At 45.6% G+C, this 24,108-nt stretch overlaps 1 protein-coding gene across 11 annotated transcripts in view; it reads left to right on the top strand.

Annotated features, from left to right (window-relative positions):
• Positions 1–23,685, top strand: part of Ogdh (oxoglutarate dehydrogenase) — a 66,467-nt gene extending 42,782 nt beyond the window's left edge. For all 11 annotated transcript variants that reach the window (XM_021211147.2, XM_029545333.1, XM_021211145.2 and 8 more), the window contains 19 exons: positions 1,601–1,716; positions 5,488–5,642; positions 6,047–6,193; positions 6,988–7,078; positions 7,581–7,760; positions 10,290–10,418; positions 15,201–15,380; positions 15,804–15,956; positions 16,595–16,697; positions 16,986–17,114; positions 17,407–17,557; positions 17,848–17,975; positions 18,062–18,240; positions 18,607–18,678; positions 19,576–19,704; positions 20,608–20,680; positions 21,909–22,072; positions 22,298–22,452; positions 22,578–23,685. In XM_021211147.2, coding sequence (XP_021066806.1) covers positions 1,601–1,716; positions 5,488–5,642; positions 6,047–6,193; positions 6,988–7,078; positions 7,581–7,760; positions 10,290–10,418; positions 15,201–15,380; positions 15,804–15,956; positions 16,595–16,697; positions 16,986–17,114; positions 17,407–17,557; positions 17,848–17,975; positions 18,062–18,240; positions 18,607–18,678; positions 19,576–19,704; positions 20,608–20,680; positions 21,909–22,072; positions 22,298–22,452; positions 22,578–22,698 — 2,555 coding nt within the window. In that variant the 3' untranslated portion in view covers positions 22,699–23,685. The remainder of the gene's footprint in view (positions 1–1,600; positions 1,717–5,487; positions 5,643–6,046; positions 6,194–6,987; positions 7,079–7,580; positions 7,761–10,289; positions 10,419–15,200; positions 15,381–15,803; positions 15,957–16,594; positions 16,698–16,985; positions 17,115–17,406; positions 17,558–17,847; positions 17,976–18,061; positions 18,241–18,606; positions 18,679–19,575; positions 19,705–20,607; positions 20,681–21,908; positions 22,073–22,297; positions 22,453–22,577) is intronic.
• Positions 23,686–24,108: the final 423 nt, after the last annotated feature.

The raw sequence follows: 24,108 nt of genomic DNA, 5'->3' as shown, positions 1-24,108 counted from the left end.
CCTGCCTCTGCCTCCTGAGTGCTGGGATTAAAGGCATGTGCCACCCATGCCTGGCTTTTTTCCCTTTTGATTTAATGAAATTAAAGGGGCTTGGAAAAAATATACCTTGCTTTTTAAGACTTAAGGATGTAATACCCCAGCCAGACATGGTGGTGCATGTCTTTAATCCCAGTACTCAGGAGGCAAAAGTAGGCTTATCTCTGTTTTGAGGACAGCTAGGGCTATGCACAAAGACTCTGGCTCAAAAAGAGAGAGAGAATGTTATTTCCCAACTTAGCTTGAATGAGAATCATGAAGCGATTCCTAGGCCACTGATGTTGAAGACTGACAAGGAGTTTTTATAAGTCCCCCTGACAACCAGATATGTTAGTGTACACTGGTAATTCCACTACAGAGGCAGAAAGCTTACCTAAACTTCAAAGCCATCCTGGATTACATAGCAAGGCAAGTTCAAAGCTAAATAACAACTGTCAGGGAACAAAACAAACAAGTCACCCTGGAGACTTGTGTTTGCAGGCTTCTTGAGTTATTTTGGTTCCCTGACTGGTGGGTCTCACAGCAGCGCTTAGGTACACTTACCTCAGGCAGAAACAACAAGACTGTTTATCTCAGGCCATCAGATGTCAGGCTCTGCATGGTGTCTGCTGGTTCCGCTTTCAGTTCTGGAGCCTGAGATCAAGTTTTGGCAGCAGGTATTCAAGTGCTCGTGACTTACACTGTGCTCTTTGCCCTTCCTGAATTGATATGTTACTTCAGAGTAAGCACCGACCTGGAAACAAAGTAACTGTGTCGCTTGATAGTTTGCTCCTTTACTAATTTCAAGGTGAAACAATCATGATGCTGAAGAACAGAGCCTCCTACTGTTCTTTCCAGTTGGAAACAGCTTGCAGATGAAGAGGCATCTCCCCTGTAGTGACTACTTGAAGGAGAGTGGATAGGGAAAGTGAGGGTTGAATCTGTAATAGCACTGCAGAATACCATAGAATATCTAGCAATTTGGGAAAATATTCCAGGGAGATGCTTGCCCTTAGTTCAAGGCTGAAGGCCGCCAACCTTTCCTCTGCTACCCTAGCTGTATCCTGAAGAACAGTCTCCCATCAACTGCTTGGTTCCTGGTGACTATTTCTCCCTCCCAGTGGAGACCCCAGCTTTGTCACTCACTGTGTAATATGTATGCACATTACTGTTAAATGACTCATGTATATGGTCTGCTGTTCTCTATCAGTTCCCATTTTCTACTATAATTCTCTTAACTTTTTATTTACCTTTTGATTGATTTCTTTCCATCTGCCCAAATTGGCTTTTATCTTTGAACTTTCAAATAAATTTAACTCTAATTTGTAAATAATTGCCAGACTAATATGCGCATTATAGCTTTATTCTGGTTTACCTAGTAATAATCTTAGTGTGTAATTATTGTTAAGGTTTCTGGTTCTGATGGTAAATATTGTTTGTTTTCATATACATCAGGGGTATGTGATATTTTTCTCTTTCTTCCTTTTTTTTTTTTTTTTTCCTCCTTGGGGCATCTTGGATTTCTTTTCCCTTCCTATAAATTGTGACCCCTGCATGGCTATGCCTTGTCCCTCATCGTCTGTAGGGTTCTATGGCCTACATGAGTCTGACCTTGACAAGGTCTTCCACTTACCCACCACCACTTTCATCGGGGGACAGGAGCCAGCACTTCCTCTTCGGGAGATCATCCGTCGGCTGGAGGTAAGAACAGTTCTTGGAAAAAATCTAACACACGTCATACCTGGCTATTTGTTTGGGTTTGGTCCTGTGGGGTTTGTTTGGTTGGTTGGTTTTGGTTTTTTTCGAGACAGGGTTTCTCTGTATAGCCCAGGCTCTCCTGGAACTCACTTTGTAGACCAGGCTGGCCTCGAACTCAGAAATCCGCCTGCCTCTGCCTCACGAGTGCTGGGATTAAAGGCATGCGCCACCACGCCCGGCTTTGAAACTTATTTTTTGATTAAAATTTTTTTTAAAAAAATGTTTTTGGATCCCTCTAGATTTTATTTCAGGTGCAAGTTGTCACCCTGGAAATTTCCCTCTACCTTTATACAGCCTGGAGCTGTTGATTGCACTGCACAGTGGTGGCTGCTCCTGCTCTACCCCTCCTTTCATTTCTCCTATTCTTGTTTTGCTTTTCCTTCCTTCCTGGACTTTACTAGTATTTAGGGACCTATTTATATATCCTACAAACAGCAGCTGAGAGCCTGGCTCTTGTGTCAGGCTGCTTGTGTGGTGCCTGTCTTTCTTGGACAAGTTATTGCTACTGTTTTGTATATAAGGGTAACTGTGGTGCCTATTTCAGAAGGGAGTGGGTTTGGTCCGTTATTGGCTGTTGCTGCTTATGGTATTCAGATTCATGAACCCAGTTTGAAACAGTCACAGTCGGGGATCTCTGAGGGGCTCCTTCCCTGGTTGGATGTTAGAGTCAGCCTGGGTCACCTCAGTCAGAGCCTTTCCAACCCCCGGTGGTTAATGTTTGTTCCAGTGAGCTCATCTTTTACATGTTCCAAGTCTACATTTAGCACAAGTGGTAGAAAATATTTGAATGTCAGACAGGACACTTTCTGTATCCGTCAACTCATCTCAGCTAGGGCCTGCCTTCTTCCTCACCTATGGGCCTTCTCAGGAGAGCAAGGAGTAGCAAGTGCTTATATCAGTGTCAGGAAGAACAGTTAAAAAGAAGTGGTGAACTTGAGGGTTTGTTAAGGATCAATCCAATGTGAATTAACTTTGGGTCTCACCTGTGTGCTATTGTCACCACATTGATTACGCTGTCTAAGCCTGCCTTCTTCATGGGAACCACCTATTAACTATTAGCACTGGAAGCTGGATGGTGATGACGCACACCTTTAATTCTAGCGCTCAGGAGGCAGAGGTAGGCAGAACTCTTGAGTTTGAGGCCAACCTAGCCTACAGAACTTGAAATGGGCAAAATGCCTGAATAACTTTCAACTGTCAAAATGATGTGTTTAATATATTGGCTCAAATAAAATAGGAAGGTTTATCTCATCTATTTTTCTTGGAAAATTGAGCTTACTGAAGATATATTTGCTAAGTTCTGTTTAATTGTATCACAACTTAACACATGCACACATCACATGTAAGTTCAGCAGCGCTGCCAGTATGATAATGAGAGACTTATGTGCATTCCTTATTTAGAGTTGGGATTGTTCTGTGGACAACAGTTATAGCTTAGGCTTTCTGGGTCTCGTATATTTCTTCTGGCTCTTGTTGACATGGACATTATCTCATCCAAACCACACAGATAAGGCCCCATATAAGCCAGTTCTCCCATAAGAGGCCATGTCCCAAGTGACTTGGCTTTTCTGTATGTCCCAATCTTCATCTTCCTTACTTATTCTAGTGCTGTCAGGTCAGCAATCAGATGAACGCCATTAATACCAAGAACCTGTGTGACTTTCTAGGAGTCTTGCTGAGATGTGCACACACCACCTCATACAAACCAAAGGACCTATTCCTTCTTTCCCAGGCCCTTTAGCACATCCATTTCCACCTCTATGGGAATTGGGAATGATGGAAGAGTGGCTCATGTCTCTTGGTTATTTCCCATAAAATTCTAAGTCCTGAATAGTCTGGATACTGGTGTGAAGGGGCGAGCAGCCCATAGCATACTCAAGGGCTACTTCCCTTTTTCTCTCTGTTTATCATATCTGGTAGCTCTTGAAAAAATTAGAAGTAGCACTTCTCGACCCCCTTATATTAGTTTCACTAGAGCAGGAAGCTAAGAGTTCTCAAAACTCACACAACTTCCCAAAACAAATTGAGTTCTCCTGAAAACTGAACCAAGAATCGAGGGGACACAAACATTATCTACTGTCCAGGTCTCCAACTGTATCTCTGAATTAATGGCTAAAGTAATACTGACGAGTTAGGGAGAATGTTGTTTGGAGTCTTTAACTCAATGGTTTTATCTGAGCTTTTAGTTGTTCAGTAATGGAAGGCTGAATTATACAGAAGCACACCTTATTCTGCTGGGCATGTGCAAAACCTGAAACATGACAATAGATTGGTGAGAGCTTGACTCAAAGCTTAAGTTATGGATAGCTTAATCTAATTTAGAAGTTCTTGGGAGGCAAAGGCACAAAGATCTCTCAGTTTGAGGCCAGCCTGGTCTAATAGCAAAGTGCCAAGCCTACATAGTGAGACCCTGTCTCAAAAATCCAACAGGAAAAAGAAATGTCATGTATATCGTTTAAACCCCCTTTAATTTCAGAAGTCTTCCCAGCAGTATGGTTTTTCCTTTGGCTCCAAAAGCTGTAGTATATTGTGAACAGAGGTTTAGGCAAAGCCTGCTTTCTCCCCACTGTTCAAAGAACAGGCACCTGACCACAAATTCATCAAGCCTTTAACTACCAATGCCAGGCGGGCTCATTTGTGTAAACCAGATGGAGTCCCTGGGCTTGTGTTCGGTTTCTGGCTCTCTAAAGACGGATGGCTGAGGTTTCAGGTCTGTGATGTCACAGCATCAGACACCCTGCTGTTGCCTTTGGTAGCTCACGGCTGCTCCTGGCTTGCTTTTACACCTATGGTGTAGACCTCCAAGATAGCAGTATAGGTAGTAAAGGCTCAGTAAGGACCGTGAGTCTGTGCAGGAATACTGGAGTTAGGCATCCCTGAGGGGGATTTACAAGATTCCTCCAGTTTTATAGGCTGTTTCTCTTTTCTTCTTAACTTTCTTTCCCCAAGAGCCAGCTCTGTTGCTGGTCTCCACCTTTGCGTATGACCGCTACCTCCTTTCACAGGTATGATTCTAGTAGACTTGTTAGGTCTATTCAAGACTTATGCTTTTACCCAGGCATGGTGTCACATGCCATTATTAATATTATTATTATTATTATTATTATTATTATTATTATTATTATTATCATTATCATTATTGTGGTGAATACCTTTAATCCAAGCATTTGGTAGGCAGAGGTAGGTGAATCTCTGAGTTCAGAGCCAAGTTGGTCTACATAGTGAGTTTGAAGTCTTTAAGAAGCTCACTGGCTTTTCTCTCATGGATGGTGGACATGCTGTAAAGACAGGCTACCTTTCTTAGAAAAGGATCCAGTCCAAAAGCTGGCATGGTCTTTGCTACTTACCATGAAGATAATGAACTTGTTGTTTATTAGCCTGGCCCTGACCCCTCAGGTTTTCAGTGTACCATAACCCAGATCCTAAGAAAGTGTTACATGGCTCTGTTAGAAGACCTCAGAAGCTAAGTGTGGCTTATTCCGGAACTAGGGATGCCGAGGCAGGAGGATTGCAACTTGATTTCTGCCTTCTGTTGTAGCACCCCAGGTGGGAAAAGGAATTTTGCTTCTCCCTGGCCTTCATACAATGTGGCTGGGTCAAACATACCCTTGCTGGTATGGAGGGTGGTGGTCAGGTAAATGGCTTATTGCTGGCACACTGGGATATGGTTCATGTTCACCAGTGACTCTTGTGTTCCTGAACATATGTGGACAGATGGCCTACTGCCAGCACATTGGTGTGGAGTTCATGTTCATTAATGATTTGGAGCAGTGCCAGTGGATCCGGCAGAAGTTTGAGACCCCTGGAATCATGCAGTTCACCAATGAGGAAAAGCGCACCCTGCTGGCCAGGCTTGTACGATCCACCAGGTAAAGAGGTGTGGTTTGGGAGGTGTTGGAGAGATGGCCCAGTGGTTAAGACTACTCTGCCAGAGGTCCTGAGTTCAGTTCCCAGCAACCACATGGTGGCTCACAACCATCTGTAATGGGATCTGATGCCCTCTTCTAGTGTACTCATATAAATAAAAAGTAAATAAATCTTATTTAAAAAAAAAAAAAAGAGGTGTGGTTTGGGCCATGGGCTCCCAGGCCATTTAAGGGGTGTAGGTAGCCTGTCCTCCAGGCATGAAGATGGCTATAGCCACAAGTATGTGTTGAGTTTGGACAGGAGAATAGAGTTGGCCCTCCATTGTACCCTCTTGTCATTTGAGAATGCTTACATTGAGGCTGGTCCTATGGACACTGCTCTTCAAGTTGCTTGGTTCTCCATCCAGGTTTGAAGAGTTCCTACAGCGAAAGTGGTCCTCGGAGAAGCGTTTTGGTCTGGAAGGCTGTGAGGTGCTGATCCCTGCCCTCAAGACAATCATTGACATGTCAAGTGCAAATGGAGTGGACTATGTGATCATGGGGATGCCTCACAGGTACTTTAGGCCCTCGGGGCCTGAAAGGCACAGCAGACCTGCAGCTTCACGGAGTGGCAGCTGGAGATCCGAGTGCCTGAGTGTATTAAGATGGGTCGCTTTCCAAGGTCCTTACACTCCCACGTCAGCATGACTACAGAGTCAGTCTCAAGCCAAATATGCTTAGACTTGTATTTCATTCTATAGGGAGTTTTGTTAGAATTAAATCCAAATGGACATGGTAGTGTTTGCCTATAGTCACAGTTCTTGAGAGGCTAGGGCAGGAAAATCACAAAATTGAAGTCTATCTTGGGCTACAATAAGTTCTCAACTAGCTTATGCTACATAATGAAAGTGTGTCTCATAAGTAAACCAACCCCGGTGCCATTACTGCTACCTCACTTGTAGTGATGACTGTTCTCTGAGATTTTGGGAGAGGAAGGGAGCAGGCTTAGTAGTTTTGTACTTCCTGCCTTTCTCTCTCTCTCTCTCTCTCTCTCTCTCTCTCTCTCTTTTTTTTTGAGACAGGGTTTCTCTGTGTAGCCCTGACCTGGAACTCACTTTGTAGACCAGGCTGGCCTCGAACTCAGAAATCTGCCTGCCTCTGCCTCCTGAGTGCTGGGATTAAAGGCGTGTGCCTTTCTCTTATCTGTGGGCTGTGGCTCAGTATGCCCAATGGCCAAGGTGTTGGTGTTCATATTAGCTTTGAATCACAACTATTCTTGGGCTACAAACCAAGGAGCTTCTGTGTCCTGGGTAGGGGCTAGGTGGAGCACCTTTACCCTGGAGCTTACTCACTGTTCCCTGTGTCCCAGAGGACGGCTGAACGTGCTTGCAAATGTCATCAGGAAGGAACTGGAGCAAATATTCTGTCAGTTTGACTCAAAGCTGGAGGCAGCTGATGAGGTGAGGTTCTGTGTGGAGATGTGTCTACTGCAGTTGTCTCAGCCACAGGTTTCTCAGAGTACCGTCTTACTGAAGCTCTGCTCTTACACAGCATTCACAGTTTGCCTTCCTTATTGGAATTGTCCAACCTTCTCTACCCTGCAGCCTTATATTCCTCTTGCTGGGGCAAGAATATTCCTTCTGACCAAGTAGTTCTGTATTTGTGCCTGGGAGGTATAATTTTGGGGAGAGCCTCCCTATCCTCCTGCAGTTAGACCCTAGGAGTCAAAATCCCGTGTGTAGAACTGCCATTGAGAGTGAACCTCTCCAAGCAACATCACTTGTCTTTTTAATTTTTTAAAACGTTTTTTTTTCTTCTTCTTTCAGTCCTGGCAGTCCTGGAACTAATTCTCTAGACCAGACTGGCCTCAAACTTAAAGTTCCACCTGTCTCTGCCTTTCAAGCGCTGGGACTAAAGGTGTGTCCACCACTGCCCGCCATCACTTGTCATTTTTACCATCAGGGTTCCGGGGACATGAAGTACCATCTGGGCATGTATCACCGCAGAATCAACCGTGTGACCGACAGAAACATCACTCTGTCCTTGGTGGCTAACCCTTCCCACCTAGAGGCTGCTGACCCTGTCGTGATGGGAAAGACCAAAGCTGAACAGTTCTACTGTGGAGACACTGAAGGGAAAAAGGTGAGGCCCCTAAGAGGTCTGTGAGTACAGCTGTCATCACACTTCCTCCCTACACTTACAATCACCAAGTCTGGGGGTCTTCAGAGTATCGATATAGGAGCCAGTTTTATTCGTAGACAGGAAAAGGGACTACAAGGAAAAGGTGTGGGACGCAGATGGCAGGAGAGACTGGTGAGGCCAAAAGTGCATAGCAGACAGCCCCACACTGCCATGGCATTTCCTTTGTGTAACAGAGAATGCTGGATATTGGTTGGCTGGCTTGCTCAAATATAAATTATCTGACTGTAATCTTAGTATTATTTAACCTCAGGATATAATTCTTAGTTGTAGCAAATTTTATATTTGTATAGTAAGTTGTATAGTTCTTACTAATAGTCATGTAAAAATGAAAAAAGAAAAATTCAGTGTACATGGTGATTTGTATATTGGTTGATAAATTTAAGACACTGTTATCCTTCTTTCAAGGAGCTTTATTCTGTTGGAAGAAAAAGAAGTAAATAAAAGGAGGGAAATGTCAGGAAGTCAGTGAAGATACTGTCATTGAAGCTGAACTGCACAGTGAAGCATGAAGCACTTTAGAATAAGCAGCCATAGATGCAGAGTAGTTAGATGAGGAGTGAGGCAGTCAGACATTTCAGGGCTGGAGAGATGACTCTGTGGTTAGGAATACTTGATACTCTTCAGCTCAGGTCCCAGCCTCAGGATGTCTCTCTGCCTGCCTGCAGCTCCAGCTTCAGGGAACCTCATGCCCTCTGGCCTCAGCATACCTGCACTCATGTGCATGCACACACACATAACTAAAAAGCAAAAAAAGTTAAAATAGTTAATTGAAGAAACAATATGGTTTAGGGGGGTGGGCAGAAAAGAATGTTCTGTGGAGATAGATTAAGGAGAGAGGTTTGGGATCATGGCAGCAAGCCCAACTTCTCACAGTGCCCTAGAGAAGGAAGAAACCAACCATCTTTCGAGGGTCTACAATACTTTTTTGTAACAGGCTGGTCTCATCTAAAAGATTCTGCCTCAGTCATCCTGAGAGCTGGGATTATATATGTGCACCACCATAGCTGGCTTATCAAATACTTAAAATACTATAAATCAGGGCTGGAGAGATGGCTTAGCCACTATGCTCTTGTCTCTCTTGCAGATGTGGTACACAGGTAGGTAAAACACCTACACATAAATTAAAAGGAAAACCTGTAAATCACAGTATTAGGCTTAGCAGCTTAGAGGAAGGTGACAGCTGGCCTGGGATAGCTTTGAGAGCTGAAAGTTATTTCCCATTGATGAGACTAGTGTTTGTAAACAAAAGCTGTGAATTCTAAGTTCACATCCTTTACTGGAAGAATCAGAGCTGGTAATAGATAGCACGTTATGGGGTTGCCATGCTGTGGTGCTAGGAAATAAAGCACCCTGAAAGGCACATTGAAATAATATGAGCACCAGAATAACTGATGGTATGTGCACCTGTAGAGTAAAATGGGAATTATAAGCATATGATCATAAATTGAGGAGAAAGGAGAGTATGCCAACAAATAGATGCAGGACTAACAAACCAGGATCATCGTTGTCTTAGAGTTTTACTGCTGTGAACAGACACAGTGACCAAGGCAACTCTTATAAAGGACAGCATTTAATTGAGGCTGGCTTATGGGTTCAGAGGTTCAGTCCATTATCATCAAAGCAGGAATGTGGCAGTGTCGAGGCAGGCATGGTGTAGGAGGAGCTAAGAGTTCTCCTTCTTCATCTGAAGACTGACTTCCAGGCAGCTCGAATGCAGTCTTAAAGCCCACACTCACAGTGACACACTTACTCCAACAGAGCCATACCTTCTAATAGTGTCACCTCCTGGGCCAAGCATATACAACCATCACAGTTGTCCATTAGCCACTCAAGGAACTAGCTGAGGTGTGTCAGCGTGTTGCTAAGGCTGGACAAAGGTTTGAGAAGGAATCAGATACAGTTCCTCCCACCAAATTCACTGCTATATTCACTGCCAAGAAGATGATTTGAAGGGAAATTGGCAGGCAGTAACCAGGCCAAGCAACCAGACCAGGCTGGTATGTTGGAGTAGCCAGAAACATGGCAGCTAAAGAAACCCATTTCCTGGGGCAGCTGTGTGTCTGGGGCTGGAGTTGCTTCTTGGAGTTGTTTTGTAGGGTGTAGGAGGATTCTTACAGGATGCAGAAGGGGGTGACACAATAGGTGTGTGGCTTTCTCTGTATTCAGGGCAGCTGCTGGCATATGTGGCTGTGGTAGCAAGTCAGGGGCTGGAAAGGATGGGAGCATTCTGAAGTCCTGTGACTTCGTGAGCTGTGAATTACTGAACAGGACAGCTCAGTAGGTAACATAGCTGCCTTGACCCCCAGAACCTGCATGAGTTTGGGAAAAGCCCAACTCCATGAGGTTGTCTTCTGAGCTGCACATACATGTCATACACCCAAACACAAACAGAAAAAACAAATGGAAACTCATCTCATCTGCTTGTTTTCCGACTGAACAGGGGATGTGTTACGTTTGGGGTCTTTGCAGGTGATGTCTATCCTGCTGCATGGGGATGCTGCTTTCGCTGGCCAGGGCATTGTATATGAGACCTTCCATCTCAGCGACTTGCCGTCCTATACAACCCATGGCACTGTTCATGTGGTTGTCAACAACCAGGTAACCCCAGGGGTCTGATACATCCTCCTGGTCATTTAAAATCTTCACTGTTTCATGATTATATACAGAAGTGGGTTTTTATGTTTGGGGTAACACATGGGATTAGAGAGCTGGCTCAGCAGCTAAGAGCCTTGGCTGTTCTTCCATATGTCCAAAGTTCAATCCCCAGCACCTACATGCCTGCTTAAAAAAACTTACAGCCACTTTTTACAGTGGAAAGGTTTTAATTACATTATTTAAGGAGGGGGCATTATTGTTTTAGAGTTTTTCTGTCTAGAGTCACAGTTTTAGGTAATTGGTTTTCTCTTTAAGAAACTAGAGTCCTATATACACATCTTACTATCCACTCTTTATTTACCACACTAGTAAAAGTAGTCATTATAAATTGTTTGATAAAACAGACTTCTAATCTTAGGGTTTTGTATTCTAGTAATGCTTCAATTAATAATATTCTTCTAGTTCTTACAGTTCAATTCTACCCAGTGTTGAGACTGTTATCTATTAACTATTTTATCCTACCATTGGGTCATCTCGCCCAATACATGTAACTCTCCCTCACCATATATATATATATATATATATATATATATATATATATATACACACACACACATACATATACATATACATAGTAGTGTGCGTGCGTGTATGTGAATATATGGTGTCATATATGTATGTCAATAGAAATAGCAGACATTAATCAAAGGAAGGGCTACTGTGCTCCGCTAACACAGAACTTAAATTCATTGAGGGGTGGAGACTCAAAACGCCAAGAAGGATCAGGAGCCAGAGGTTGATAGCAGTTAATTCTCTGAGTCCTAGGTGCCTACGTGGAAACTTAAAGGTTGAGTAGACAAAAGGCAGCAGTGGGACAGGCAGAAAGGAAGTCTTCCATCACAGACGTTTAATATGAACCTGAACTGCCATCGGCCAGTGCCCAGAGAAAGCTGCAGGGGGATAACTCCAGCTGGGAAGCACTTGCCTGTTCACCCAAGTTCAATCCTGACCTCCCATATAAAAAGCTGTGTATGAGGGCTGGAGAGATGGCTCAGCAATTACTGAGCACTGATTGATCTTCCAGAGGACCCAGGTTCAATTTCCAGCACCCATCTGCAGCACACAGTTGTCTGTAAGTCCAGTTCCATGGGCTCCAAATCTTTTGGCTTCTATGGGCACACACACCGTGTGTGTGTGTCTGTGTGTGTGTGTGTATGTGTGTGTGTGTGTGTGTGTGTGTGTGTGTACATGCAGACAAAGTACTCATACATGTAAATTAATTTTTTAAAAAGGTTGCACATGGGGGCTGGTGAGATGGCTCAGTGGGTAAGAGCACCCGACTGCTCTTCCAAAGGTCCAGAGTTCAAATCCCAGTCAACCACATGGTGGCACATAACCATCTGTAACAAGATCTGACGCCCTCTTCTGGAGTGTCTGAAGACAGCTACAGTGTACTTACATATAATAAATAAATAAATCTTAAAAAAAAAAAAAGATTTAAAAAAAAAAAGGTTGCACATGATTGTACACACTTATAATTCCACAGATGGAGACACGAGGATCTCTAGCCTAATTGGTAAACTCAAGGTCAATGGAGACCTCTCTCAAACCAAATGGATGGCAGTCCTGAGTATAACACCTGAGGTGGTCCTCTGCCCACCACACACACATGTACACATACCAGTGCACACATGCATGCATCTACAAAGCAAGTCCAGATGCATTGTGAGGTTGTGGGTGGGATTGATGAGTGACAAAAGATACCACACAATGTAGCAAAGAGGCCATTGAGTGGTATGATTAGCAGTGTATCAAATTCAGCACCTCATATGCATTAACTTAACCCATACAGTGGGGGTGGAATTAGCATTAGCATTTTTTCTTTTGTTCGCTTGTTTATTCTTTCTTCTCTTTTTTTTTTTTTTTAAGCACAGTCTCACTGTGTAGCCCAGGCTGGCTAAGAACTCATTCTGTAGACCAGACTGCCATAGAACTCACAAAGATACAGCTGCCTCTGCACCCCAGTACTGGAGTTAGAGGCATGTGCCACCACACACAGCCGTGGTATTACCATTTTCCAAAAGAGAACATTGAGAAAGAGGGGCTAAGTAGTTGGCTTGAGGGAAATGATAGAATTAGTAGGTTTAAAAAACAAAAAACAAACAAACAAAAACCCACAAAGGACAAAGAAGAATCTTAAAATAAATAAAAAGTCCCCTAGTGAACTTTGTTCCTGTTTAATATTAACAAGCTACTGTCTTAACCATCTCTAATGAACTGGTTCACTTGTATCGAACACATCCATGCTGTGTTTCATTCATCTCTGTTAACAGACACTCCACACCCACAAACAGTGGTCTGGGGCTTGAGAGAGGCTTAGTGGCTAAAAGTCCTTGCTGCCCTTTGAGAAGACCTCAGTTGAGTTTCCAGCTCCTGTGTTGGGCTCATAATTGTCTGGCTTCAACTCCTTCTTTTCGTTTCTGTGGACACCCACACACATATATCACGATCTTGCAGACAGACAGACACATTAAATAAAAATCAAACAAACAAAAATTAAACAATCAGTGCCTATTCTCTGTCGTTTCCCCCCCCCCCCACGTAACCACCATTTTACTCTCTGACTCAGATTTGAATAATGTCCAACTTTTGTTCAGTTATCAGCTTCCTGTACAGTTGAGTAGCCTGTACATTTACTACTGTAAATTATACTGCTGTGGGGCTGGTGAGATGGCTCAGTAGGTAAGAGCACCCAACTCCTCTTCCGAAGGTCCAGAGTTCAAATCCCAGCAACCACATGGTGGCTCACAACCATCNNTAANNAGATCTGACACCCTCTTCTGGAGTGTCTGAAGACAGCTACAGTGTACTTACATATAATAAATAAATAGTTCTTTAAAAAAAAATTATACTGCTGTGAATGTGGGTGTACAGATGCTCTGCAGCATCTTTCTTCCCTTCAGCTCTTCGGGCTGTACACACCCATGAGTGGAATTACTGACGTCCCATTTAAACTTTTGTTTTGTTTGGATTGGTTTTTTTATGGGGTGGCGTTTGTTTCTTTGTTTGTTTGTTTGTTTTTAGCTCTCTGTAGGCTAGCCTGGTACTCATAAGGTAGACCAGGCTGGCCAAAAATATATAAAGATCTTCTCTGCCTCGTGGGTGCTGGGCAATTTCAGAGTTTTCTATTTTCACAAATATCCATGGATTTTTAACTGTACCTAGCAGAGTATGGTGGCGCACACCTTTAATCCTAGCAGGGAGTCAGAGGCAGGTGGGTCTCTTGAGTTTGAGGCTAGCTAGATCTAAATAATGAGTTTCAGGCCAGCCAGAATTACATAATGAGACCCTGTTTCAAAGAACAATTTAAAAAGACAGTCAGGGCCGGGCATGGTGGCTCACGCCTTTAATCCCAGCACTCGGGAGGCAGAGGCAGGCGGATTTCTTTTTTTTTTTTTTTTAAGATTTATTTTATGTAAGTACACTGTAGCTGTCTTCAGACACTCCAGAAGAGGGTGCCAGATCTAGTTACGGATGGTTGTGAGCCACCATCTGGTTGCTGGGATTTGAACTCAGGACCTTTGGAAGAACAGTCGGGTGCTCTTACCTGCTGAGCCATCTCACCAGCCCAACAGGCGGATTTCTGAGTTCAAGGCCAGCCTGGTCTACAGAGTAAGTTCCAGGACAGCCAGGGCTATACAGAGAAACCCTGTCTCAAAAAAACAAAAAAAAACAAAAACAAAAAAAAAAAGACAGGGACTAGGGAGATAGTTCATTTAGTAACATGCTGACATACACGTGTGAGGACCTGTGTTCAGCATTGGGAAGGCAGAGAGAGACCGAAGTATCTATTTAGCCAGCCTCAACAAATTAGTGAGTTGGAGGTTCAGCGAGAGAAGACACCTGATGTTGATGTGTGCTTGCATATCTCCATGAGAACGAGCCGTGCGCTTGTATACTGCACACAGAGCAGATGGGCTAAGAAAGAGGGATATTTTTCGAGTCATGGTTTCTCTGTTTAGCCCTGGCTGACCAGGAACTCACTCTGTAGACCAGGCTGGCCTCAAACTCAGAAATCTGCCTGCCTTTGCCTCTCAAGTGCTGGGATTAAAGGCGTGCGCCACTACTGCCTGGCGGGAGATAGTCTCTAAAGTGAGTAGGTGTGCTAACACCTTTTCTTTTTTTTTTTTTTTTTTTTTTTTTTTTATTATATGTAAGTACACTGTAGCTGTCTGCAGACACTCCAGAAGAGGGCGTCAGATCTTGTTACAGATGGTTGTGAGCCACCATGTGATTGCTGGGATTTGAACTCTGGACCTTCGGAAGAGGAGTTGGGTGCTCTTACCTACTGAGCCATCTCACCAGCCCCTAACACCTTTCCTTCCTGGGGATCAAACCCAGGGCTTTGTACACACTAGGGAAGCATGCTACCACTCCCTACTCTCCCATAGCAGAGGAAGAGAGGACTTGTGCGTTAGTGAAGCAAGATCCTAAACTTAGTGTATACTTACGTGTATTTATATAAATATGCCCCCAGAAAAAAATCATCTGGAAAGGAAAACATAAAAATGTTCATACTGTAACCTGCCTAGTCCCTCTTCCAAATTCTCTTTGTTAAACATACATAAATCTTGTTATCAAGTAGGGAAACAAGCAAAATTTAAGCAAGATGCCACTTAGGATACATACTCATAGTACGTCAACAGGAAGTATAGGTAGGCTGTGCCCAACAGTGCCTGTCACCCTCCATACCCTGTTGCTAGATCTTGTGTTCCATAATTACAGATTGGCTTCACCACAGACCCTCGGATGGCCCGCTCCTCTCCCTATCCCACTGATGTGGCCCGAGTGGTGAATGCCCCCATTTTCCATGTCAACTCAGATGATCCTGAAGCTGTCATGTATGTATGCAAGGTGGCAGCTGAGTGGAGAAACACCTTCCACAAGGATGTTGTTGTTGATCTGGTAAGTGATGCCAGGGTAAGGGTCCCCAAGTGAGTCTCTGGCCTGTGCTCTCATTCTTGCTAAGTCACATAGGGCTTTATAATGTCATACTTAACGGTAGGATCCTTCTGGTACTAGAGTGTTTGGAGCCAGGATCTCCTCCGAATACTCCTCAGTGTGTATTCCATCTGGTCCTATCTAAGACAGTTTTACAAATCAAGAATTTGTATTCCCAAGTCATTCTCATTATGTCTCATTTGATAGAGCAAATCCACCGAGTAAAAGAGGAAAACAAGATCTTAACTGTAGTGGAAGTAAGTAAGGCAGAGTAGTGACAGCCTTGCTGTATCACACAGATGAAATATCAGATAACCACACACACAATGGGGTTCTTTTCCACAGACCAGTCAGTCTCTCACAGCCCTCTCTTGCTGCTCGGACTAGGTGTGTTATCGACGAAATGGCCACAACGAGATGGACGAACCTATGTTTACACAGCCACTCATGTACAAGCAGATCCGCAAGCAGAAGCCAGTGCTGCAGAAGTATGCAGAACTGCTGGTCTCTCAGGGTGTCGTCAATCAGCCTGAGTACGAGGTGTGTCCTGGCAGGCCTTATGTGTTGTGGCAAGCTAGAGGTTATTCCAGGCCAGTCAACATGTGAAGTCTTGACAACTGCAGCATTTCAACTTCAGTGAGGATCTGGGATATCAAAATGCTTTTTAAAGAAGGTAGATCTAGTAGAGGTGGAGAAAGGTGTTCTAGAGATGAGAACCCAATAGGTTCTCTCTGTTGACACTGTTTGGGTTGAGAGATGTATGAACAAGGGTCCTTCCAGCTTAATAAAGATCCTCTATGATCTGCACAGAGCATTCTGTCACACACAGATGATATGAGCAACAGTTCTAGACCCATGGGATGGTGGTACCCAAGCCCAGGTTGGACAGCTGCTGATGGTACAGCTCTAAGCCCAGTCTTTAAAAACACATCGGCCAGTTCTTATGAAAGAATATTCAGAACTCAGACTAAACAGAATCTCCAGCCACGTGATGTAGGGAATGAGGAGCAGAATTTACAGACCTCTTTTAGATGTTAAAGAGGCTGTGCGTGTGTTGGAGACTGACAATACAGATGTAGTTGGGTGTGCAAAAGTATGGAGGGACTGGAAGGCTGGGGTGCAGTAGCCTGCACAAGACTGTGCCATGCTCAGTTAGCTCCATGTACCCACTCTTCCAGGAGGAAATCTCCAAGTATGATAAGATCTGTGAGGAAGCATTTACCAGATCCAAAGATGAGAAGATCTTGCACATCAAACACTGGCTGGATTCCCCCTGGCCTGGTAAGCAAGGGATCATCACAGTAGAGAGACTCCTTGTGAAGTGGATGTAACCGTGAGTCCACTTCCCAGAGCTCCCCTCTTCTGTACCTATAGCACATAGTGAATGTTCTATTTCGGCAGAGCCTCTGTAATCCCCAAGGAGGCCATCCAGGCTTTATTGTATCCTACCTTTTATTTGCCCAAAGCCATGTGATACTGTGGTGAAGTTTCTAGAAAAGCAGAACTGTTGCTCTGGTCTGCTCTGTAGATGTCTCTTCCAAAGTAGATGACATATGTTTGTTCTCCTAGGCTTTTTCACCCTGGATGGACAGCCCAGGAGCATGACCTGCCCTTCCACTGGCCTGGAGGAGGATGTGTTATTCCACATTGGGAAGGTGGCCAGCTCTGTACCTGTGGAGAACTTTACTATCCATGGAGGTAACCAAACCTGCACTTGCATGTGGAAACGTTGGCCTAGGTCAGCACCTCGTGAAGGGTCCCTAGCCATGCCCTTTAGAAACTCGCCTGTCCATAGCCCGTGCGTGTGTTGATAGACTCAGCTCCCACTACAGTTCCTTCACATGGAAAGAAGCAGAGAAGCAACTAAGGGGGCGCCACCTTGCTCTCCTAACACTGAGTGACAAAGGCTGTGCTGTGTCATTGAAGCACAGGAAGTAAGTTTCCCACAGGAGCTCGTCCTGCAGTACTGGGAATGCTGTCTTCTCTGCAGGGCTGAGCCGGATCTTGAAGACTCGCAGAGAGCTTGTGACAAACCGGACTGTGGACTGGGCCCTGGCAGAGTACATGGCGTTTGGATCACTCCTGAAGGAAGGCATCCATGTGCGGCTGAGTGGCCAGGATGTGGAGCGGGGCACCTTCAGGTAAACTCAGATGTGCCTCCTTCAGTTTGAAAGGGAAGGGAAGGGCTTCAGAATCTGTACTCCAGGGATGGGGAGAACCATTTCCAGAAAGGACTGTATCCTCAATGCTAGGCCGCCTCACATTTCCTGTGTTGTTGAGAATGCTCTGTTTCTATGCTGGAAGGGCACTACCCTGCAGTGTCTGACAGAAGGCCAGCTTGTCTCAGTGGGTCATACGGTTGTCTTCAAGGCTCACATGGTTGGCTCAGATGCCTGTACTCTTGCTTATTCATCTTGTTTTTCTGCCTCAGCCATCGCCACCATGTGCTCCATGATCAGAATGTTGACAAAAGAACCTGCATCCCCATGAACCACCTTTGGCCAAATCAGGCCCCTTATACCGTATGCAACAGCTCGCTGTCTGAGTATGGTGTCCTGGGTAAGGCCAACTCCAACCCCACTCAGGCTTCTGCATTCCTTCATGGTGGTCCTGAACATGTCTTTCTTCCCTTCTGACCCTTGTAGGCTTTGAGCTGGGCTTTGCCATGGCTAGCCCTAATGCTCTGGTTCTCTGGGAGGCCCAGTTTGGTGACTTCAACAACATGGCACAGTGCATCATTGACCAGTTCATCTGCCCAGGACAGGCAAAGTGGGTGCGGCAGAATGGCATTGTGCTCCTGCTACCTCATGGCATGGAAGGCATGGTGAGAACTTCCCTTGTCCACAAGACTCAAGACCTGAGAACAGCCTGTCCAGGACCCCATCTAACAAGGCCAGAGGGTTCTGTTGATTCGTCCTACCATTTTAGATGGGAAGACTAGCTAACACTTTGAAAGGCAAGAGTGGCCTATCCACATGTACCCTCCATGGCCATCTCTGGGCAAACCACACATTGCTGATGCTGTCTTTCAAGTACTCAGCTCCCTCAGCCCTGCTGCCCTGCTTGCCCTGTGCTTCACTAGTTGGAGGGGGAAGACTCAAATGAGTTCTGACATCAAGGAAAAGAAATGGAAAGAGCAGCAGATATCAGCATTTGAAACCTGAGAGGTAACTTGTGTGTCTGGTTTCAGGGTCCCGAGCATTCCTCTGCCCGTCCAGAGCGGTTTCTGCAGATGTGCAATGATGACCCAGATGTCCTGCCTGTGAGTAGAGCAGACCCTGGATGTCCTGAGGGGTCAAATCTCAGGTCATTCTTCTCTGTCTTAGGAATTAGAGTGGGTGGACCAGTGTGGCCCCATGCCCTATGATCTCACTGAAAAAGGCTACTTCATTTGTTTCCTGCTGTTGCAGGAGGACAACAAAACTCAGCCTGAACTCTTAGGTGACATTACCATTGCTTTAAAGCAGTTTTTTTTGTTGTTGTTGTTGTTTTTTTTTTTTTTTTTAAAGACTTATTTATTTATTTATTTATTTATTATATGTAAGTGCACTGTAGCTGTCTTCAGACACACCAGAAGAGGGCTCAGATCTCAGTATGGATGGTTGGGAGCCACCATGTGGTTGCTGGGATTTGAACTCAGGACCTTTGGAAGAACAGTCAGTGCCATCTCTCCAGCCGCTTTAAGGCAACTTTAAAAGAACCCAGGAAGCCAGGCGTGGTGGCACACGCCTTTAATCCCAGCACTGGGGAGGCAGAGGCAGGCGGATTTCTGAGTTTGAAGCCAGCCTAGTCTACAGAGTGAGTTCCAGGACAGTCAGGGCTATACAGAGAAACCATATCTCAAAAAACCAAATAAATAAATAAATAAATAAACAAACAAACAAACAAACCCAGGAGTCAGTTTCTAAGAAAACATAGATTTCACTATACCAGCACCCTTGTCTCCTATATCCCATGCATCCACTGCTAAACAGTGCTACCAAGGATTAAATGGGGCTCAGACTCAGGGAAGCTGTGGAACATGTTCCTCATTGTCTTCAATGAGTCTTTGAATGTCCTCTGAGACATCCTGAGACCCCTCTGCCTCGGGTTGCCTCCTGTCCCAGGCACAATGCTCACAAATGCCGTTGGCCTCTGGCCGTTTCCTTCCATGCACTAGGACCTGCAGGAAGAAAACTTTGACATCAATCAGCTCTACGACTGCAACTGGATTGTTGTCAACTGTTCCACCCCTGGCAACTTCTTCCATGTGCTGCGACGACAGATCTTGCTGCCCTTCCGGAAGCCGGTCAGTGCTGGGGTCTTCAGAATGACCAGGGTGCCAGCCTTTTGTGTTAACACAGGAAGGCCTGCCCTGGTGTCTTTTGCTTTAGGTTGGTTGAGTGATACCTAGAGGGGAATACAGATGAGATGTGGTCTCAGAAGTCAGAGCCTATGGCTGTGAATGCCAGGGAACTAAACATTCTCACTCCCAACTGAGTTCTCATGTGCTGGTGAGCCCAGCATGTAAGAGAGTCAGACAAGATACAGTCCTCAGTCCAGCAAGGAAGATGAGTATAGTCCTGGTATATTGAGAAATAAGATGGGTTGTCATGTAGTTATGCTGAAGACTGGAAAAGAGATGAAAAAGGCTCCCAGCGGGGACCAAGGAATTCCAGGAACCCCAGAAAGTAGCTCTTGAGCTGGGTGTTGAAGCATGAATAGATGTTATGTTGTGCAAGTGAGCAAAATGATCAGAAAGAGGGTACCTGGGATAAGGACACAGGGAGAGCCCTACTGCCCTAGAATACTGCAAGGGGCATGCAAGGCTAACTGCAGGTCTACTATGCCCCTGGTAGCTTGCAGTTCTTTAAGTCAGAACTGCCTGGTGATAGGCCTGTCTCAGCTATAGACCAACCAAAGGTGTGTTATCTCTGAGACCACCTGAGAGCTGCTCAGCTCACCTAGGAGAGGCCACGGGCCAGGACAATGGCCCTGGAGAGTAAACAACCACCAGAGGAGGTGAAGAGGAGAGAAATTAGTGTCTTCTCCCTGCATTTTGTGTGTGCACCTCCCATTAAGATCTGGAAGACAGGGTGTCCTGGCTGTGTACCAAAGGTCATTGCTTAGATGTCCTTTATCTCGGACCGTCACTCTAAAATCTGCATGATATAGTCTACTATATTTTATATGAGCATATTTTGTCTTTCAGTTAATCGTCTTCACTCCCAAATCCCTCCTGCGCCACCCTGAGGCAAGAACTAGCTTTGATGAGATGCTGCCAGGTAGGTGTGGGGCGTAGGTGTTCCTGAGGGTGGGTTTTTTGTTTGTTTGTTTGTTTTGTTTTTTGTTTTTTTCGAGACAGGGTTTCTCTGTGTAGTCCTAGCTGTCCTGGAACTCACTCTGTAGACCAGGCTGGCCTCGAACTCAGAAATCCACCTAAGTCCTTTTTAAAGTTGGGGAAAAAAACAGGACTGGAGAGCTGACTCAGAGGTTAAGAGCACTGTATGCTCTTTCAGAGGCCATGAGTTCAACTCCCAGCAACCACATGGTGGCTCATAACCATCAGTAATGAGATCCGGTGCCCTCTTCTGGCCTGCAGGCATACACACAGGCAGACTGCTGTATACATAATAAATAAACCTTAAAAACAATTTACAAATATATATTTTATTATGAATATGAATGTTTTGCCTGGATGTACATGTGTACCATGTGGCTGCCTGGTGCCTGAGGAGGTCAGAAGGGTATCCACACGGGAGCTGCCATGTGTGCTGGGAGTCAGAGCGCGTCCTCTGCAAGAGCAGCCAGTGTCCTTGCCCACTCAGCCGGTTCTTCAGCCCTCCATAGGGCCTGGGTGGTGGGGCTTGTTCGTTTCATTGCTTTTTCTTTTCTGTGCATTGGTATTTTGCCTGTATGTATGTCTGTTTAAGGGCATCAGATCAGCTGGAACTCCTGACTCCCTTGGAGTTAGACAGTTGTGAACTGCCATGTAGGCACTGGGAATTGAACCTGTGTCTCATGGAAAAGAAGCCAGGGCTCCTAACTGCTGAGCCACCTCTCCAGGTTCCCTCCATCAGATGATTTGATTTATTTCTTCTTAAAGTGTAAATGTCTGGGTTGCTCCTGTTTACATTATATCTGTACAGCTTTTTCCTTTTTTTTTTTTTTTTTTTTTTTTTTTTTTTTTTTTTTTTTTAATTGTGATGTTGTATCTATGTATCCCTAGATGGCCTGGAAATTGCTATGTAGAGCAGGCTAGCCTCAAACTCTCAGAGATCTACTGCCTCTGTCTCCTGAGTACCAGGTTAAAGGTGTATCCCCAGGCCTGATTTTGTATCATTCTTCGTCTGAGCAAATGGCACAGACACCAGAAGCTTGTGAGGGCGAAGTATCTCTAACCCTCAGAAACCATAGACCGTAGCCACTGTGTGACAGCCCTCAGCTCATTCATAACCGCTGTGGAATAGGCCTGGAGAAAGAATCAGCCCAGATGTGGGAACTTTCTTATAGGAACACACTTCCAGCGTGTGATCCCAGAAAATGGACCTGCAGCTCAGGACCCACACAAAGTCAAAAGACTTCTCTTCTGCACTGGCAAGGTGTACTATGACCTCACCCGAGAGCGCAAAGCCAGGAACATGGAGGAGGAGGTGGCTATTACGAGGATTGAGCAGGTGAGGGCATGTGGCACAGTGGCTAGTGTCATGTGCCACCATGACCCATGTCCCGTGGGTCTTAGCTCCGTGGTGCTTTAGCAGAACATCACTCATTCACTGAGGCTCCTACCCTTTCCCAGCAGAGTGGCTGCAAAGCTTTTCCTTCTGGAACCCCAGTCTCCCTTTGCTTAACCCTACCCGTCCTCTGAGTGCCCCTGGGTGACCTCACCCTGCTCTCTCCAGCTATCACCATTCCCCTTTGACCTCCTGCTGAAAGAGGCACAGAAGTATCCCAATGCTGAGCTGGCCTGGTGCCAGGAAGAGCACAAGAACCAAGGCTACTATGACTATGTCAAGCCAAGACTTCGGACCACCATTGACCGTGCTAAGCCTGTCTGGTAAGACCCAAGTCCCTGATGGCCTGAAAGACCTGGAAGCAAGCTAGAGAAGAACAGGCAGGAGCCACCTCTGACTTTATCCTTGTCACTCCTCCTCTCTCTCTCTCTCTCTCTCTCTCCCTCAGGTATGCTGGCCGAGACCCAGCAGCCGCTCCAGCCACTGGCAACAAGAAAACTCACCTGACAGAGCTGCAGCGCTTTCTGGACACAGCCTTTGACCTGGATGCCTTCAAGAAATTCTCTTAGATGCTCCTGGAGTTGATGAGGCCATGGCCCCCATGTCCATGACGCTCTTTGCTTCTCAACTAAAGAATAGCGCCTCAGCACTGTCCACACGTCCCTTCGCTGTGCCACACCGCCCCTGTTCTCATAGGAATTAAGTTGTCCGCTGCAGTGCTCAGCTGCTCCCAGCCACATGCTGCCCAGCCTGTGCTGACTTCTCTCAGGCTGCACACCTTTCATGGAGACTGGAAGGAGCAGGATGAGGAAGGGAGCCCTCTCAGGACATCCTAGGGAAGGAAGGCAGCTCTGGCCCCACCCATGCCCCAGTGTAATCCTCCAGGGTAGGAACAGAAACCCTATGTGGCTTCCCAGGGTACTAGCACTCAGCCCTCATCACTCATCAAGTCACAGATTCAAGACTAGGAGTAGTTTCATCTTGCTAGGGCCAAGCCAAGAGCTCATGGAGGAACTGTAGCTGCCAGGATTTGGGTGTCATCAGGATGTTGTGTGAGTAGAGCTTGTGGTGGGGTATTTGGAGAGGCTTTAGCAGTGATGTTAGGCCTAGCTCTGCTATCCTTCTTGGGTTTGGGCTGTATGTGGGAAATTTGCCCCGGCTACCATTCCTGGAGAGCTTGGCTCTGAGGACGGCCCAGAAGCTCCCTTGAGTCCCAACCCTGGCACTGGCTGCCTCTTGGTCCTGCTGCCTCTTCTCTCCTGACCCCCCTCCCCCAGCCACTTCATTTTCTCTGTTGTTCCCTTGAACACATGGAAGCTGTTGACGAATTCTTTTCTTTGCTGTGCCAAGGCAAGTCAAAAGCAGATCAGTGGATAAGGGTAAGGTGTCCCAAGGACCCAGCTGTCCTTCCTCCCTCTTTTGACCTCCACAGGGACACAACTGATTTATTTATTTTGGTTAAAAAAAAAAAACAAAAACAAAAAGGAAATGAAAAAAGAACAACCAACTTCACATTGCATCGGCTTGACCCATAAACTAAGTTATCATGGCCAGCCTGCCTGCTGTCATGTGTTCCGCCACCTCCCCACTGCCTGAGAACAGTCTTCTCGTTGGGGTGGGGGGTCCCAGCTGCCATCTGCCAACTGGATGTGTGCCCCACAGCTTTCTGTTCCCCTTCATGGGCAGCAGCCATTATAAATAGGTACTTGATGCACACTGGGTTAGCTGCTCTGCCTGGACAGTAGTCTACACTCTGAACTGTGCATTTTATATCTGAGTCTGCATTCTACATGAGTTTTTAGTGACAGTCTTTTAGCCTGCAACCTTGAAGCCTCGGCATCCAGCCTGAGTATGAGCCTTGCACCAGCGCAGTCCTAGTTTTCTAGGCAGCACCAGCGCAGCCTGGGCCTTTAGCGTCTCATTTCCTGTGCTACCCCCATGTATCTTGGTTTTAGGCATGTCTAATAACTACAGTCAGC

The sequence above is a fragment of the Mus pahari genome, chromosome 13, assembly GCF_900095145.1.
Source record: "Mus pahari chromosome 13, PAHARI_EIJ_v1.1, whole genome shotgun sequence".
Lineage (NCBI taxonomy): Eukaryota > Metazoa > Chordata > Mammalia > Rodentia > Muridae > Mus > Mus pahari.
This window is presented reverse-complemented; position numbering and strand designations above follow the sequence as displayed.